The 20,229-nt window shown below is 40.2% G+C and overlaps 1 protein-coding gene across 3 annotated transcripts in view; it reads right to left on the bottom strand.

Annotated features, from left to right (window-relative positions):
• Positions 1-725: 725 nt before the first annotated feature.
• adgrv1 (adhesion G protein-coupled receptor V1) overlaps positions 726-20,229 on the bottom strand; it is a 559,481-nt gene continuing 539,977 nt past the window's right edge. For all 3 annotated transcript variants that reach the window (XM_043709105.1, XM_043709113.1, XM_043709123.1), the window contains 2 exons: positions 13,267-13,444; positions 726-1,980 (listed from right to left, as the gene is read on the bottom strand). In XM_043709105.1, the coding sequence (XP_043565040.1) occupies positions 1,862-1,980; positions 13,267-13,444 (297 nt within the window). In that variant the 3' untranslated portion in view covers positions 726-1,861. The remainder of the gene's footprint in view (positions 1,981-13,266; positions 13,445-20,229) is intronic.

The following is a 20,229-nucleotide window of genomic DNA, read 5'->3' as shown; positions in this document are numbered from 1 at the left end:
TATCTCCAGAGATGCTGCCAGACCTGCTGAGTTTTTGCAACAATTTCTGTTATTGTTTCTGAATTCCAACGATCACAGTGCTTTGAGTTTTTTTTTGGTTTTTCTGTTTGATTATGCAGATTCATGTTTGTTTTTAATGCTACAGCTTAAAAGTTGATGTGGGTCACCATTTTCATAGCTACAGGTAGACCAGACTGAGTCAGTGACTAAGACTGTAGACCCAATCAATAACTGGCATGGCTCCTTTATACCTTTAGTGAAGCACTTCTTATAGCGTTTCTAATTATGATGTTCATAGTGTAGGCATGCTGTGTAAATTCTTCAGTTGAGAAATAGGAATATTTTGTGGAATATTAAGGCCACACTTCCCAAATGGAGTATAATCCCAGCAGTGCCCAATGGTAGTGTGCTGGAATGCTCTTTTTTATTACATTCATTCAGGGAATGCAAATGTATGAGCAAGGATTGCAATTAATTCACTCCCTACTGCCCTTGAGAAGATGACAGGTAGCTGTCTTATTGAACTGCTGCAGTCGATGTGGCATAGGTGCACTTATGGTGCTATTAGGAAGGGTTTTCCAGGATTTTAACCCAAGAAAGTGAAGGAATTATAATACATTTCCAAGTCAGGATGATGTCTGCCTTGGAAGGGAATATGCAGGTACAGGCCAAGCATGGAAATAAATTCATTCTTAGACAGAAGATCTGAAATGTGCTACATAAAGTTGTCTTTTCTTTTTTATTGATTTCTTTTAAGCTTCTTCAGAATGCAACAGTCAGTTTTGTCAAACCTCAAGGTGGCTCAATGTTGCTTGCCTGTTGGACCCTTACATATTTGTATCTGCGCTACATTTGGTAACAAGAATGGCTGCAATGTTTTGTGAATCAGCAAAAACATTCCTGTTCATCTGATTTCACAAGCCAATAAAATACCATCTGGTGTTTATTTTTGAGTGGCCTCCAGCAATCCCTGGTTAGGGTCTCTGGTTAGATTGCTGAAGATGAGCAAATGACAGTTTAAGCTTGTGCATTGCAAAAAGTAGTGCAAACCTGGAAGTTGATGTGATTTGCAATGTGAATTTGGCACAGGTCTTCACACTACTAAATTAGTACTGCACCTGTTTTAGGTCCATTAAATATGTGCAAGAACATTAAATCAGATCTTAAATTCTCCCAAAATGTTGCCTTTCTTTGGATTTCACTTTCTTGTACTCTTATGCTTTGCCATCCATTATTATTGCGAGAAGTGAAGCCAATAACTGCTATTCAAGCATTAAACTGTGTGGCACAAAGTTCTGCCAGTGGTCTCAGAGACCATCCAGTTGGCAGTGACAAGTCAGCCACATAATATTGCATTTCTGTGATGTATCTTGGAGCTTTTTTTTTCCTAAAATGGAAGATGCTACATAAATGCACAATATATTATTAATGTACTGAGAGTGTAAGAATGGCAGCATACAAAGAATTTAAAACTTGGCTAATTTTTGCTACCAGAAAAGAACATAAAAACAATTTATTTTGTCACTTCTACAGAAAGATGTAAATGTCTCATACAAGTAATCTGTTGCTCATGCTTATTTTAGAGCTTGTTCTAAATTCTATATGAATTGTACATCCAAGTTAGTTACAGTGACTTAAACTTTACTTCTCTATGACTACATTAAAAAACCTACAGGAATTCTTTTTAAATAGATTCGATTGAATGCTAAAGTCACAATCAGTTGAATATTACAAAAATGTAGTACAAATTGAAATGCTTAACACTGCTCTACATTTTAAATGCAAAATTTTAGTGCAAAAGAAGTATGTTCGTAAAGTATAAAAATATGGACAAATTTGATTTAAAAAGCATGTAAGGGTGTTAGAGGTGAGTATCTGCTATTGGTATTCTTCTGAGCTCCACAATTTGTGAATTAGCAATGCTTCCACCATCTTGGCTTCCATGATAAGATTCATTATCACTGGCATTAAGGCCGGCACCTGAGACAATAAGAAACATTAATTCATAATCAATCTCCAAGACCATTTTTTCTTTTCAACAGAGTCTATGGAAGTAACTCTGAAACTGCTGAAAGTTATCCTTTTGAATATGTCAGCACTGAAAAGATTTTGCATGGCTCAGTCAAATAAATGAACCATTGTACTGAGCTGAATGTTGTATTGGGCAAGTTGACCAACAATGGGATAGTATGTATAGTACCTTAAATGTCTTAATATCTCTAGGCTAAAGTTACAAACATATTACTACGGATTTCTGCTTCTAATTGCTACCCACTAGCTCCTGTTAGAAAGTACACCATGCAAATGTTGGTGAGGATACAATCTGGTTCAAATTCCAAATCATCAAAAATTTCACCACACTTATTCCAATCAAAAATTAAGGCATGCATTTACCTTTCTGTTGCTGGAGTATATGGATTCCTTTTCTTTCAATGTGTTGACTTCAAAATTCTGGAACAAACAGCCTGTTCAAAGTGCTCCTCATCTTAATATCATCCTACTACCATAAAATACTCCAGTTGTATTTTTGTTTGTGAATTTTCAAAGGAACTATCACTGACAGAGACCATTCAGCCTACTAGGACAATGCTGATTGTTTGATAAAATTATCCAATTAGTCCCAATTCATTGCTCTTTCCCCACAGCATTATAATTGATTTCCCCTCATTTATTTACCTAACCCTCTTCTGAACAGTGCTATGGAATGCATTTCTGCTCTTTTGTGTGGTATATTTCGGATCACAAAAACTTGCTGAGCGAGAAAACATTTCCTCATTGTTGCTTTTCGTTCTTTAGGTGATCACCTTAAATTATGTCCTGTCATTACCAAACCTTGTGTCACTGGAGACAGATCTCTTTATTTCCTCAATAATTTATTGTTTTATCTCTCTGTTGATTTGCAGACCCCGAGACACTGTTAGCCCATGTGGAACCTTATGTGGACTGGCCAGCTAATCTTCTGCTCAACATGTAAGAGTGCTGCAAAACAATCTCTGTAAAACCAGGAGTTCACCACAATACTTCCACAAACACTCCACAGTAACTCCAGATATTATGTAGTGGCAGAATTTAATAAATAGGCCTCAGTTGCAAATGTGGTTCTTGGTTCTTTAAATACATTTAGTGCAGTGCCCATTGTGCAGCTGAACACTTGCTCTTTGCACTGTTTTGTTTTCTAAACCTCTGCAAACCAAATTAGGCATTCTCTTGTTCTATCAGCTGGTGGAGCTTTGTGTTATCTAATATAGCACTTCCTCTGAGACTTCCAGTGTACACTGTTGCCTTTGCAGATGCTGCTGAAGATAGCTCGGAGAACTGAAATTTACGGCTTTAAAAACAATTCTTTTTGACACTGAGTAATCCAGACTGGTAAAAAGTTAGGCAATACCTACTTTCTCCTGCATAAGACCAAAATATTTATATATTCTATTTACATTCGCCTTGTAAGATACCTAAAATCCAACACGATGGAAATTGATTATTTGCTGTCAGTCACTTGATTATATTAATATAATGTGTGCTGTAAAACTGTTTTAAAATAAAGGACAGTCACTCTTTGAGATGCTATCCCATTAGAAGCAATGCATTTTAAGACCAGACCCAGTTTATGAATCATAGCAGTTGCTACGTTGCTAGGTCACAAAGTGCATGTTTAATTTGGTTTTATGGCAATGATATCTATTTTCAGAATTGCACTTGAATTGTCCTTAATGTCCTGTATCCTATGCTGAATACACATTATTCAATTTGTTACTTTTAAAATAGAATCCAAATATATAATGATTATACTGTCACAAAATTCTTGTATGCTGTAGGTCTACACAGAATATTTCTTCAGAGATTTGTTAATTTCAAGTAACCCTATAAGCAAACAGAGTTCTGATTTGGGACGAATGAACAGTCACAAAGGGCTGGATTTTATTAGCTCTTTGGGGATGTACTGGGAAAGCTGGCAAAACACTGCAGAATGGTGGCAAAGCAGCACGGCTGCTGGATTGTAGCAGATGGACCATTATCCCAAAGCTTAAGGCCGTGATTTCAGTGACTGACAAAGGGCCTTTTCACACACAGTTTGTTGAATCCTACCGCCATGTGAGGATAACTTCCAGGGGGCTTTGAAAGGAGGATTTTCAATTTTGGCCACTCCATGGCCATGAAGGAACCCTGTGATCACCACTAGTTCCCAGCCACAATAGCCACACACACAGCAGTGGTGTCGTCCTGTATTTAGTGATCAATCACCTCTCACTCCCCAACAATGATCGGTAGGGCCTATATGCTCAGCCTCTGGCATCTTCCACCCTTGCATGTCTTCAAGATGCACCTTTGAGGCAGTTGAGCTGCCAGCCCTCCAACCGTCCTCGATAAGTAACATGAAAACGGATTATAACCCAGTAACGGATTATACTGAACAATGAAGGATGCAGTTTTTTTTAAAGAAATACAAATAGAACCCAGAGTTGCCAAGAAGCTCCTCACCTACCAACATCAGTGCTGTCAGAAACACCCACATGGACAGCTGCAACACTGCACAACCATTAGACATGGACAAGCCAAAGACTGATCATTTGTTTTTACTCTTAGCTTATGGACTCACCTCCTTTTCTATTTTATATGTATGTGTGTCACATTTTATTATTCTTTTGTGTATTTTAGGAGGCAACAAACTCATTTATTCTTTCATTAAAGAAAACCTGGTTAAATTGGCCATTTTAAAAACGTATGTGCAGTTGGGTTTATCTGAGAAGGCTCTGCCTGACTCTGCAAAAAGTAAATTCAATGACCCAGCCTCCAATACTTGCTGGGGAAGAGAATTCCACATAGTAATTCTCAGAAAGAAAAAAAAATTATCACCTTTATCTTAGTAAAAGGAGACCTCTATGCTTATCCTGTGCCCCATGGTTCTAGTCTTCTGCACAACAGGATTAATCCTCCAGATATCCTCCCTGTCAAGTTACACTCACGTCTTGTATGCTTCAATAAGATTATGTATCATTCTTCTAAACCACAACAGGTCGAAGCCCAAAGTACCTAAAGTTCGTCATAAGATGTGCACTTCATCTCTGGAATGACTTGTAATTTACAGAAGGCCAGGTTATGGCAGAACTTCTATCTACGTGAAGTATAGCACTGGTTCAGATTTAACATTGATAAGGAGAGGTATAATTTCCTCGATGTCTATTCAGGGCCCTAGACTGGGGGAGCACATCAAGCCGCAATAATCTCAGCCCAGGGGATCCACTTTGCATAGTTTCAAAGAAGTAAGAAATTTGGCCCATAGAGCCCGCTCCGCTATTCATTAAGATATGGCTGATCGAACCATTGTCTCAGCTGCTCCTACCGGTTTTATCCCCATGACCCTTAACTCCTCCCTTAATTCCCCTACCATGCAAACACCTATCCAACAGTGTTTTGAATATACACAATGAAGCTGCCTCTACTGATTCCTTGGTCAGAGAATTCCATAGATTCACTGCTTTCTGGGAAAAGCAGTTCCTCCTCATCTCTGTCCTAAATCTACTCCCCCTAATCTTGAGACCATGTGCCCTAGTCCTAGTCTTACCCACAAGTGGAAACAACTTGCCTGCCTCTATCTTATCTATCCCTTTAATAATTTTATATGTTTCTATAAGATCCCCTCTCATTCTTCTAAATTCTAGCAAGTACAGCCCCAGGTGGGTCAACCTCTTCTCATAGGGTAACCCCCTCTTCTCTAGAATCAATCTGGTGAACCTCCTCTGCACTGCTTCCAAAGCCCGCTTCGGCTGAGCAGTGTGGACTTGTTGGGCCGAAGGGCCTGTTTCCACACTGTAATCTAATCTAATCTAATCTAATCTAATCCTTCCTCAGGTAAAGAGACCAGAACTGCAAACAATGTTCCAGGTGAGGCCTCACTATCACCTTGTACAATTGCAGCAGAACCTCCCTGCTCTTAAATTCAATCCCTCTAGCAATGAAAGCCATAATTCCATTTGCCTTCCTGATTTATCTGTTGTACCTGTAAGTTAATGTTTTGCGATTTATGTACGAGCACTTGCATTGGCCGGGTATGGAGCTACTATGCTCAGGTCAGGGATCAGGGGCTCAGGACGCAGGCTAGGGATAGTACTGGGTCCTGTGACTTCAGACCCTGCTCATGTAGAATAGAATCCCTACAGTGTGGAAGAAGGCCCCTCACCCCAACAAGTCCACACTGGACATCCGAAGATTAACCAGCCAGACCCATTCCCCGACCCTATTATTCTACCTTCACCCCTGACCAATGCACCTAACCTACACATCCCTCAACGCTATGGGCAATTTAGTGTGGCTGATTCACCTAACCTGCACACCCTTGGATTGTGGGAGGAAACCTGCACAGATGCAGAGAGAATGTGCAAACTCCACGCCTGAGGCTGGAATTGAACCCAGGTCCCTGGCACTGTGAGGTAACAGTGCTAACCACTAAGCTACCATGCTAACAACATGTGCATTGCGATGATTTAGTACTTAGTGGTGTTCACCTGGATTGTGCTTTCACCCTCTTTAATGCCTGCTCCACAGCCTAAAGAACTCCTTTGACAAGTTAAGTCTCCCTCACAGACATTTCCACAGACAACCTTTCAAATCACTGATCAGGGAGAAAGTGAGGACTGCAGATGCTGGCGATCAGAGCTGAAAATGTGTTGCTGGAAAAGTGCAGCAGGTCAGACAGCATCCAAGGAGCAGGAGAATAGACGTTTGGAATTACTGAAGAAGGGCTCATGCCCAAAACGTCAATTCTCCTGCTCCTTGGATGCTGCCTGACCTGCTGCGCTTTTCCAGCAACACATTTTCAAATCACTGATCACTCAGCACTTACACTGAACACAGTGGTACTGTTTTTAAAAGCATAAAAAATTATCTAATTGGTGAGTGAAAGTAGACCTCTGACATACAGAGCCATACATTAACTATATATTTAACAATAATTTAGATGAGGGATCTAAATTCAATCTCTCCAGATCTGTAGATGACACAAAATTGAGTGAAAGGGGTGGGTTCTGAAGAGGAAATGGAGATGTTTTTTCCAAGCAATTTTAAGATATTAATTGGTTGAATATTCTATTCTCAAGTTTTAACATAGTATACATATTGGTGGTAAAGTTAATATAATACATAAAAAGCAACGTAAGTAACTTAATATTATAACTAAACAATTAATGGAAAAACTCATTAAGAATGGCCATAAAGGGGATGAGACAGAGGTGAGTCTTTAGCAGTTTAATGAAACCACTGTGATTCAGGACAAACATACCTGTGGTAAGTGTCTGAAGTTTCAACAGCTTCAGTTCCAGAGTCTATGGGCTGAGGCTTAACAACTGACCCTGTGATTCATCAGGGAAGGGGGAATGTTATCAAGATTCTTTGTACTGGGAGGCATTTACATCTCTTAGGATAATGTGTTCTGATACGGTCAATGGTCAAGGACAGGAGGTTGTAACTGCAAGTGAGATAGTTAAGGGGTCCCAGGGAACAAGAGTGTCAGCCTCGACAATTATCCAATAAAAGTGATGTTCTCAGCTTGTTTGGGTGAGAGCCTGGGCCATGGGAAGCATACTGAGGTACAGAAAGCCATTCAAATGGAGGAAACCAAAAGGAATGTTGTGTGGTAGGGGATAGGATAGTGACAGGGGCTGACACTGTTCTCTGCAGCAAAGAGTATGAGTCCAGTAGGCTGTGTTGTCTGCCCAATGGCAGGATTCAGAATATCTGCTCTACGTTGGAGAAGAACTTGCAGTGGGAGGGGGAGAATCCAATTGTCCTGGTCTATGTAGGAGCCAATGACATATGTAGAACTAGGGAAGTTACCTGCCAAATGCAAATTGACATTGGGTAAACAAAATCAGAGCGATTAACATGCAAATGAAAAACTTATGAGGAAGTAAGCTCTGAGTTGTGGGGCACTAGCACCAATAATGCAGAAAGTAGGAGCTGTACCATTGGGTTGGTCTGCACCTAAACCATACTGGGACTAGTGTTCTTGTAAACCACACAACTAGGGAAGTAGAGGGGTTTTAAATTAAATAGTGGGGGCAAGGGCCAAAATTTGGAAAGTTGTGGTGCGTCGGGGGTTGGGAAATTGAAGCAGAGGAAGGAGTTATGTGGGAAATGATAGATAATGATAAGAAGGGGATAAAATTAGACTTGCTCTTAGAACAGATAAAACAGATGAACTGACAGTACAAATTGAGTTAATAAGTCTGATCTAGTGGTCATTAACGAGGTGTAGCTGCTGGATGACCCAGACTGTGACCTGGGTATTGAAGGGTACGTCACATTTAGGAAGGATAGGCACACAAAAAAGAATGGAGGAGTGGCTCCATTAATTAAAAATGATATTAGCCCTATAGAGAGGGATGACCTGAATTCAGGAAACCATAATATAGATTAGACGGCCAAACACAACTCTCATAAGCTGCATTTATCATTATTTATCTCTACCCAAACTGTAACCACATGGTAGTAAAGGGTATCAAAGAGAGAAATAATGGAATAAAAGCAAAATACTGTTAATGCTAGAAACCTGAAACAAACATAGAGAATGTTGGTGATACTCAGCAGATTGGCAACTTCTTCGAAGAGATAAATAGAGTTAATATTTTGAGTCTGGTATGGCACTTCTTCTGAACTGAAGAAAAGTCATGCCCGCCAATGGAAATTTGTCAATATGGTCCAGCAATTATCATGGGGGATTTCAATCCAAATATAGACTGGAAAACTCAGATGGGAAAAAGTAGTATCAACGAGAAAGTCATTGGATGTTTTCGGGTACTTTCTTAGACCAGAATATTATGGCATCAACCGCAGGGCATATTAAAGTAGACCTGGTTTTGACCAGTGAGAGGATTAATTACTGACCTCAGAGTGAAAGCACCCCTGGTGGTACTGACTATAATCAGATTGAACTTTACACACAGTTTATGGGAGAGAAGTGTGAGAGCAAAAAAGCAGATCTAACAAAAGTAAAATGGTAATTTAGCTTAATGCATAGATTAACAGAGTTGCAATAGCAAACATTTAAGGGGATATTCCAGAAAGCGAAGATTGGATACATTCCAACAAATAAGAAAAATTCTGCAGAATGGATGCACCGTTTGTAGTTAACTAAAAAAGTGAAAGATAGTATTAACATTAAAAAAAAGACACATAATTTTGTGAAGATAAGTGGCAGTTCAAAAGACTGCACATAACATGATATTTTACACAACTGCATCAAAGTTAATAAGGAGAGAAAAATAAGTGCGATAAAGAAAATTAGACAAAAATATAAAAACAGATTGAAATGTTGCTACAGATATTTAAAAATAACTAACAAAGTTAAGTGTTTGTCTTCTGGAAAATAAAGCTGGAATATTAGTAATGGAAGATAAAGAGATGGCAGATTAATTTACAAATTATTTTGTGTCTGTCCTCACTTAAAAAAATAGATGTGGCACCTGAAAATAGTTGTAAATCAGGAAATGAAAGGGAAGGAGGAACTTAAAACAATTATAATTACATGGGAAATAGTACTGAGTAAACTGTTGCAACTGTGAGTTGATAACTCGTCAGTTTTTGATGGATTTCATCTTAGGGCCTTAAAAGTAACTAATGAGATAATTGATGGGTTGGTTGTAATGTCTCAAACCACATTTATTTAATGGAGGTTCTTTCAGAATAGAACCTCCACCAATTGTAACTTATTTATGTATGACTGCTAGCACATTTCTCATGGAATCTTGAACAGTAAAGCAGATGGCATCACTAAAATATACAAATATATGACCAAGAATAATGTTGGATCCTTCCTTGGAAACATTCATATCATAGTGTGGCAAGTATTCATTGGCAAGCAAAGCTGACCAGTCACTGTGGCCTAAGTAGATGTTGTCAAGGTCTCCCTAACCATTTTTGATGAACTTGCATGTCTACTTGGCAATAGCACTGACATCAAAGAACATGCATGCGTCTTAGTCAAGATGCAGAGCTTAATTAGAGTCACAGAGTCATAGAGATGCACAGCATGAAAACAGACTCTTCAGTCTAACCTGTCCATGCTGACCAGATATCCCAACCCAATCTAGTCCCAACTGCCAGCACCCCGCCCCTGTCCCTCCAAACCCTTCCTATTCATATACCCATCCAAATGCCTTTTAAATGTTGCAATTGTACCAGCCTCCACCACTTCCTCTGGCAACTCGTTCTGTACACGTACTACCCTCTGTGTCAAAACGTTGCCCCTTACGTCTCTTTTATATCTTTCCCCTCTCACCTAAACCGATGTCCTCTTGTTCTGGATTCTATGACCCCAGGGAAAAGACTTTGTCTATTTATCCTATCCATGCCCCTCATAATTTTGTAAATCTCTATAAGGTCACCCCTCAGCCACCGACGCTCCAGGGTAAACAACCCCAGCCTGTTCAGCCTCTCCCTATAGCTCAAATCCTCCAACCCTGGCAATATTCTTGTAAATCTTTTCTGAACCCTTTCAAGTTTTACAACATCTTTCTGATAGGAAGGAGACCAAAACTGCATGCAATATTCCAACAGTGGCCTAACCAATGTCCTGTACAGCCGCAACATGACCTCCCAACTCCTGTACTCAATACTTTGACCAATAAACGAAAACATACCAAACACCTTCTTCACTATCCTATCTACCTGCAACTCCACTTTCAAGGAGCTATGAACCTGCACTCCAAGGTCTCTTTGTTCAGCAACACTCCCTGGGATCTTACTACTAAGTGTAAAATGCCCTCCTAAGATTTGTTTTCCCAAAATGCAGCACCTCACATTTATCTGAATTAAATTCCATCTGCTACTTCTCAGCCCATTGGCCCATCCTGTTATAATCTGAGATAACCCTCTTCACTGTCCACTACACCTCCAATTTTGGTTACTAACTGTACCTCTTATGCTCGCATCCAAATCATTTATGTAAATGACAAAAAGTAGAGGACCCAGCACTGATCCTTGTGGCACTCCACTGGTCACAGGCCTCCAGTCTGAAAAACTTCCCTCTACCACCAACCTCTGTCCTCTACCTTTGAGATAGTTCTGTATCTAAATGGCTAGTTCTCCCTGTATTCCGTGAGATCTAACTTTGCTAACCAGTCTCCCATGGGGAACCTTGTCGAATGCCTTACTGAAGTCCCTATACATCACACCTACTGCTCTGCCCTCATCAATCCTCTTTGTTACTTCCTCAAAAAGCTCAATCAAGTTTGTAAGACATGATTTCCTACACACAAAGCCATGTTGACTATCCCTAATCAGTCCCTGCCTTTCCAAATACATGTATTTCCTGTCCCTCAGGATTCCCTCCAACAACTTGCCCACCACCAACGTCAGGCTCACTGGTCCATAGTTCCTTGGCCTGTCCTAACCACCTTTCTGAAACAGTACGCCACGTTAGCCATCCTCCAGCCTTCCAGCACCTCACCTGTGACTATCGATGATACAAATATCTCAGCAAGAGGCCCAGCAATCACTTCCCTAGCTTCTCACAGAGTTCTCAGGTACACCTGATCAGGTCCTGGGGATTTATTCATTTTTATGCGTTTCAAGACATCCAGCATTTTCTCTTCTGCAATATGGACATTTTTCAAGATGTCACCATCTATTTCCCTACATTCTATGTATTCTATATGCTTTTCCACAGTAAATACTGATGCAAAATACTCGTTTAGTATCTCTCCCATTTCCTATGGTTCCACACAAAGTCTGCCTTGCTGATCTTTGAGGGGCCCAATTCTCTCCTTAGTTACCCTTTTGTCCTTAATGTATTTGTAAAAACAATTTGGATTCTCCTTAACTATATTTGCCAAAGCTATCTCATGTCCCCTTTTTACTCTCCTGATTTCCCTCTTAAGTATACTCCTACTTCCTTTCTACTCTTCTAAGGATTCACTTGATCTATCCTGTCTATACCTTTTATATGCTTCCTTCTTTTTCTTAATCAAACCCCCAATTTCTTTACCTATACCTGCCAGCCTTTCCTTTCACCCTGACAGGAATATACTTTTTCTGGATTCTCGTTATCTCGCTTCTGAAGGCTTCCCATTTTCCAGCCATCCCTATACCTGCGAACATCTGCCCCAATCAGATTTCGAAAATTCTTGCCTAATACCGTCAAAATTTACCTTACTCCAATTTAGAACTTCAACTTTTAGATCTGGTCTATCCTTTTCCATCACTATTTTAAATCTAATAGAATTATGGTTGTTGGCCCCAAAGTGCTCCCCCACTGACACCTCAGTCACCTGCCCTGCCTTATTTCCCAAGAGGAGGTCAAGTTTTGCACCTTCTCTAGTAGGTACATCCACATACTGAATCAGAAGATTTTCTTGTACACACTTAACAAATTCCTTTCCATCTAAATGTATTTCCAGGAATATCCTCCCTCAGCACAGCTGTAATGCTATCCCTTATCAAAAACCCCGCTCCCCCTCCTTTCTTGCCTCCTTTTCTATCCTTCCTGTAGCAGTTGTATCCTGGAACATTAAGCTGCCAGTCCTGTCCATCCCTGAGCCATGTTTCTGTAATTGCTATGATATCCCAGTCCCATGTTCCTAACCAAGCCCTGAGTTCATCTGCCTTCCCTGTTAGGCCCATTGCATTGAAATAAATGCAGTTTAATTTATTAGTCCTGCCTTGTCCCTGCCTGCCCTGACTGACTCGCTTCTGTTCTCAACTGTACCAGCCTCAGATTGATCTCTTTCCTCACTATATCCCTTCCTCCCCCACCCCGTGCGCGCGCACACACACACACCTTACTAGCTTAAATCCTCCAGAGCAGCTGTAGCAAATTTTCTTGCTAGTATATTAGTCCCCTTCCAATTTAGGTGTCCTTCTTGTACAGGTCACTTCTACCCCAAAAAAGATGCCAATGATCCAAAAATGTGAATCGTTCTCCCATACACCAGCTCCACAGCCATGCATTCATCTGGTCTATCCTCCTATTCCTGCCCTCACTTGCTCGTAGCACTGGGACTAATCCAGATATTCTTGTTTGATATAACACTGTGTGCATTCTCCATAAAGCAAAGAGCTGCTACATTTTACAACAGCAAGGGCCAACAGTGTGCCAAATTCATTGCTACTAAAGGCATATTAGTGATAGTTTGGCTATCAGAAGAATATTTAATACAACAGGCCTATTATCTCAGTTTCCCTTGGTAACAGCAGTCTTTCTTTGTCCTACCCATTATTTGATAGATCACCAACAGAAATGAACTTGCCTTACTTTATGGATTAATCACTCACCAGTTTTTAAGGCAAATATTAAGTCATCAAATTCCTGTGATTCTTCATCAGCCACCAGGTTGGTGTTAGCATAACCCCCTGTAGTGGCGTAGATACCACCAATCTGTGGACTTTGCTTGAAGATACTGCTTGCTTGACTGCCAGGTCTCAAAGAGACACGTTCCCAGTCAGCAGGAATCTAAAGAAAAAAAAACTCGAATAACTAGAAATGTCAGCACAAGAAAAGCATAATTTGTATGAAATTAACCATGAGATATAAAGCAACCAATGCCAGAGTTAGAATAGAATAACCCAGGACAAAATGAAGTATTGTTTCAATGCAAACAGCAAAACATAGATGCAAATATTATTTTCATGAAAATGGTATTCATTTTTAAATTCTTTCATGGGATGTGGGTTTCGCTGACTGGGCCAGCCTTAATTGACCATCCCTAGTCCCCTGCAGAAGATGGGGATGAGCTGCCTTCTTGAACTGCAGCAATCCATTTGCTTTCGTTGTCCCTCTAATGAGACAGCAGCCATATGGTGTTGTATTTGACACCCACAATGCCAGGGAGGGAATTCCGGGATTCTGAACCAATGACATTGAAGGAATGGTGTTATATTTCCAAGTCTGGCTTGGAAGGAAACACACAGGTGGTAGTGTTCCCTTGTGTCTGTTGTCCTTGTCCTTCTACATAGAAGAGATCGTGGTTTTGAAGATGCTACGTAAGTATCTTTGGTGAATTTCTGCAGTGCATCCTGTATATAGAACAAACTGCTGTGACCGAGCATTGGTGGGGAAGTGACTGAGTGTCTCTGGATGGGGTGCCAATCAGGTGAGTCTCTTTTTCCTGATGGTGTCAAGTTTCTCAAATGTTATTGGAGATGTACACATTCAGGCTAATGGGGAATATGCATCAGATTCTTGACTTGTGCCTTGTAGAAGCTGGACAGGCTTTCGAGAGTCAGAGATTGAAGTACTTGCTCGAGGACCCCTAGTCTCTGACCTGCTCTTCTAGCCATAGGGTTTATATGGTCAGTTCCATTTCTAGTCAATGCTAACTCCCAGGGTTATGCTATAGAATACAATGAATTGCATTCTCAATGTGAAAACAGGACTTTGTCTCCACAAGGACCTTTACCAATACTGTGGTGGACAAGCAGATTGTTAAGGGTGAGGTCAAGAATGCTTTTCCCTCTTGTGGTTCCCGCACTGCCTATTGGGGACTCAGTTTGGCAGCTGCCCTTTCGGACTCGCCCAGTTCAGTCAGCAGTGCTGCTGTATGTTGAAGTCCCTCACCAATTCTGTGCCCTTGCCACCCTCAGTGCACCTTCAAAATGGTGTTTAGCATGGAGGAGTATTGATTCATTAGTTAGGGAGTGCTGTAATTGGCAGGAGATTTCTTTGCTTATGAAATTTGATGAGGTCTAGAGTCAAACTTGAGGGCTGTCAGGGCAACTTCCTCCCAACTGTTTCCCACCTTTGTTGCTGTCCTCCTGGTGGGACAGGACATACCCAGGGATGGTTCTCTTTTGCCTGAGTATGACTGTGTCAGGTTGCTGCTTGACTATTCTACGTGGAAGCTCTTCCCATGTTGGCACTCGCCCCCATTTGTGAGTAGGATTTGCAGGGTCCATTTGTCTTTGTCATTTCCAGTGTCTTGATCGATGTTAGGTGACCCCACTGCACTACTCACCCACACTCTCACACACACTCTCACAGACACTCATAAACCCACCCCAAACCCCCACATGCACATACACACATATAAGTTTGTGGGGTGAATTTGTACTTGCAGAATTACGTTTTATTTTGTTCAAAGACTGCATGAGTCCATGTAACATTCTGTAAATCCCTTTTTAAAGAAATAGAATCAGCCGGAACATTGGGGCACAGACATCCTCACACAGAGCACCTCACAGCCTCAATGCATTATCTGACCTGACATGACACCTATTGTTAAAGTTCACTTGAGAATGTAATTTTTAAAAAAGGTTTTAGGATTTACATGTGAAAGAACTGAAACTAACATGGTCATTCTAAAAGATGAGAGACTTAACAAACAATCCAGGTCTTTTTCAATAGATAATTTCACTTACATCACACTGTAAACTTTTGCTATATATTCTGTGTCTTATGATCTTATGCTCCACAATCACCTGATGAAGAAGCAGCACTCCGAAAGCTAGTGCTTCCAAATAAATCTGCTGGAATATAACCTGGTGTTGTGTGAGTTTAACCTAATGCCAGGTAGTTCATCCTGTTTCAGTTCTTCCTTTAACCTTGTTAGCTCTCTTAGCCATTATCTTTACATAACAAGAGAACTTTTGCTCGATTCAGGTTCTACTTATTCATGCCACTCCAACATCAATGTTACATCACCCTCACGTGTGCTTCTGGTGCTAATGTCATTACTTTGTACACTCTGCAAAACACCTACTGAGGTTTGCCTATATAACAGTGATTTCATTTCAAAATAATATATTGTATGTGAAGTACAATACTTTGGTGATTTTTTAAAAGTTGTGATCAGGCACTGTGTGAACAAATGCCCTTTAGCTATAAAGTGAGGTAAAAATTGTACAGAAAAATATCCAAAATGCCAATGCAATTCAAATTTCACGTGCAAAAATGCAATCTTTGTACATACGTTTCTTTAAAGTAAATATTGTGCAAACTAGGAAATATGCTGATCCCAACAATTAAAATCACAACCACCACAGTAGTAGGTTTGTCTGACTTTCTTTAGTTAGCTTTTTCACATGACAACATGATAATATGGAAACACTTGCCAGCCCTATTATGTTTGAGAAACTCTGAAACTCATTAGATATAGCACTTTGTCTGATATGTAAAACTTTATTTCTTATTTGGAAGTGCATAACAGCAAATCAACTTCAAATAAAAAAGCTGATATAAACTCTCCATGTATGTTGTATTCGTGCACACAGATAATTACATAAATTACTTTTAATAACAAGATAGATAAATTATTTTAATACAAACTTGTAAAGTTGTGCTTTATAATCGACAGTTGGGAATATTTAGAATTTTAAAGGATTTACAGGAGATGGACACGTTTGTGGAGTTGTGGATAGATAGCACATGGAGACAGGATAAAAGGTGTTCGGGGCAGAGACCTGGTTGTATTTCACATAAGTCATTAAAAATGATCACTGAGTTGAAACAGCTATTAATAAAACATACAGTATTCTAGTCTTCATGAATAGTGGCATAGTGTACAAGAGTACAGAGGTTATGGTAAAGTTACACTAGACACTGGTTAAATCTTATTTGGAGTAGTGTATACATTTTTTATTCACATGTGGAACATGGACATTACTTTTTGGCCAGCATTTATTGCCCAAACCTAGTTGCCCTTGAGAAGGTAGTGGTGAGTTGCCTTCTTGAACCACTGCAGTCCATGTCCTATAGGTAAACCCACAATGCCTTCAGGGAGGGAATTTCAGGACTTTGATCCAGCGATTGTGAAGGAAAGGTAACATATTTCCAAGTCAGAATAGTGAGTGGCTTCATCTTTAGGTATGCCTCGTGCTGCTCCTGGAATGCCCTCCTGCACTGTCCATTGAACCAGGGTTGATTACCTGGCCTGATAGTAATGGTTAAATATGGGATATGCTGGGCCATGAGATTGCAGATTGTGCTGGAGCACATTTCTGCTGCTGTTGATGGCCCACAGTGTCTCATACGTGCCTAGTTGCTAGATCTATTTGAAGTCTGTCCCATTTCCACACTGTAAGTAATCTAATCTAATCTAATCTTTAGCAAGTCTCCCCATAGTGCATACAATAACAGCACAGGATATTCTCAATGCAAAGACAGGACTTCATCTTCATCTTCACAAGGATTGTGTTTTGGGCACCACATTATAGAAAAGATGTGATAGTATTTGAATGAGTAGAGAACACATTTATGAGAATGATTTCAGGAATGAGACACTTGTTATGAGAAAAGACTGGAGACGTTGGGATTGTTTTCCTTGGAAAGGAGATGTCTAACAGTAAATATGGTAGAAGTTTCAGCATCAAGAGGGATCAAGACAAAGTGGATTGGGAGAAAATGTCTGACTCATAAATGGATGAAGAACCAGAGAGCACAGTTTTGAAGTGTTTTGCAAAAGAAGCAAATGTGATGTGAGAAATAAAAAACCTTTCACATAGAAAGTTGTTAGGGAATGCATGTACTGCATGAAACAATGGTGGAGGCAGGTTCAATTAAGGCATTCACTAAGGAATTGGATAATTATTTAAGTAAAAACAATGTGCAGAGTTACTGGCATGATGTTAAAATGCACAGAGAACTGGTGTAGATATGATGGGTCAAATGGTCTTCTTCTACATTGCAACAATTCTGCAATTCTGGGATTTTATTCAACCATAATGGAAGCTATTTCATTATCATTCTATCGTTCTATAGGAAAAATTATATCTGAACCTTTTTAATTAAATTATAATTTACATCATTTGTACACCAGAAGCAAATAAATAAATTGATATTAGATTCCCTACAGAGTGGAAACAAGCCCTTCGGCCTAACAAGTCTACACCAATCCTCCAAAGAGTAACCGACCCAGACTCATTCCCCTCTGACGAGTGCACTATGGGCAATTCAGCATGACCAATTCACTTAACCAGCACATCTTTGGACTGTGGGAGGAAACCCATGGAGAAATGGGGAGAATGTGCAAACTCCTGACAACCGCCTGAGGCAGGAATCGAACGCAGGCCCCTAGTGCTGTGAGGCACCAGTGCTAACCACTGAGCCATCATGCCATCTTACTGAGCCACCCCACCACCCTACACATGTGTCCAAGAATTCAGGGGTGAATTTTTTTTTAAGTAGTGTGTTAACTCCACCTGACAAGAGAGGAAAATCAGGGCTGTTCCTTTGGCTCCCCACCCATTTCTGTCACTCTGTGATTGATGAGAATAAATTATGCAGTTGCAGCAGAGATGGGGGTGAACTTGAAATGTTACAATACATTATAAGGACATTGTAGGCAAAAAAAAAATTAGAGTTATGCTGAGATAGTTTGCAAGATCAGAACAGCAAGGATGTGGTTTGATAATGCCTGTTTTGAAAGGAGGAAAGGTAAGAAGAAATTATTTACAACATCACAATTACGGCCGTGCACAGTGAGGACCATTTGTTTATTGTGATCGCAATATTTTAAATTGTATATTTCTGGATAATGTTTGTGATATGTTGCAAGTTTTAAATAATTGTGTCACTTGCTTTGTTAGGGCAACATCAAGAAATCAGTAAACCACCTCCGAACACTACCTGGCTTAATAGTCAGACAGCGTGTGTACAAAAAAATGATACTTAATTATCCCATTTGGCCATTGTTGCTGAATTGGTAAATCCTTGTAGGCACTGACCTACCTTCATGGTGATCACCTAGACGTTTGAATGCATTAGCTCTCTTTTCTCAAAATTTCCACATCATGCAGCCGAACCCACAAGACTGGAAGATTCCACTTTCAACAACAGCTACTGCTTTTCAAATATAACTCATTCCGTGAAATGATCTGAAACCTTTAACTTATTTAGAAAGATGTTTTAGTGTAGTACAACTGTAATAGAGTACTTATTTCTATGTGGTTACTGTGACACCAAAGTATATTTTCAAAACATGCAGTTGAAAATACAATGCCACAAATAGATACCTGAGTGAGAACTGAAGTTAGCAATTGTAATTCTTTCATTCCATTTTTGCAACCTGGCTTAGAATCTATTCATTGTTTTTAGCTAGGTGTCGTGGTCAAGTGTCATAGAATCCATTCCTAGTCCTGGGATAAGAGAAAGTCCTGCCTCTGCCCTACTCAGTAGTACCTCAAAGTTTCTGCCCACAAAATAGGGCATGTACTTCCCTCTGTCCCCCAGGCATAGCAGCCTCCAGACTGACAGTGTTTGGCTGGGTGCACAATAGGATTTTAAAGATGGCGCAGGTGCAAGCGACGCTGGTGAATTTAGGGATGTTTTGGAGTAGTGATTATCTGAGAATGACATGTGGTAAGGTGGGTCCAGAATTGGATCGGACAGACCACAAAAGACAGGGTAAAAAGTTAATTAGTTTGGTAATATACAGTAAGAAAGCCTACTAGGCGTTGTGGCAGTACTTTCTCCAAAAATCTCGATGCAAAGTGACTTAGCCAAAAGAAAAACATACAGACCACTATCTTCATAAAATGAGAAATCTGTTCGGTTCCAGATCTCATTGCTTAATCATGATACTTATCTTGATTGCTTGGAAAGGAAACTGATAAGAAATATTTCATCTAGTATTTGTGTAAATGATTCTACAAATAGAGTCATAGAGATGTACAGCATGGAAACAGAACCTTCGATCCAACCTGTGCATGCCGACCAGATATCCCAACCCAATCTAGCCCCACCTGCCATCTCCCGGCCCATATCCCTCCAAATCCTTCCTATTCATACACCCATCCAAATGTCTCTTAAATGTTGCAATTGTACCAGCCTCCACCACTTCCTCTGGCAGCTCATTCCATACCCGTACCACCCTCTGTGTCAAAAAGTTGCCCCATAGGTCTCTCTTATATTTTTCCCCTCTCACACTAAACCTATGCCCTCTAGATCTTGACTCTCCCACCCCAGGGAAAAGACTTTGTCTATTTATCCTAGCCATGCCCCTCATAATTTTGTAAATCTCTATAAGGTCACACCTCAGCCTCCAACGCTCCAGGGAAAATAGCCCCAGCCTGTTCAGCCTCTCCCTATAGCTCAAATCCTCCAACCCTGGCAACATCCTTATAAGTCTTTTCTGAACCCTTTCAAGTTTCACAACATCTTTCTGATGGGAAGGAGACCAGAATTGCACGCAATATTCCAACAGTGGCTTAACCAATGTCCTGTACAGTCGCAACACGACCTCCCAATTCCTGTACTCAATACTTTGACCAATAAACGAAAACATACCAAACACCTTCTTCACT

This window comes from Chiloscyllium plagiosum, chromosome 2 (assembly GCF_004010195.1).
Source record: "Chiloscyllium plagiosum isolate BGI_BamShark_2017 chromosome 2, ASM401019v2, whole genome shotgun sequence".
NCBI classification, from domain to species: Eukaryota; Metazoa; Chordata; class Chondrichthyes; order Orectolobiformes; family Hemiscylliidae; genus Chiloscyllium; species Chiloscyllium plagiosum.
The sequence above is the reverse complement of the archived record's forward strand: the minus strand, read 5'-3'. Positions and strand labels throughout refer to the sequence as shown.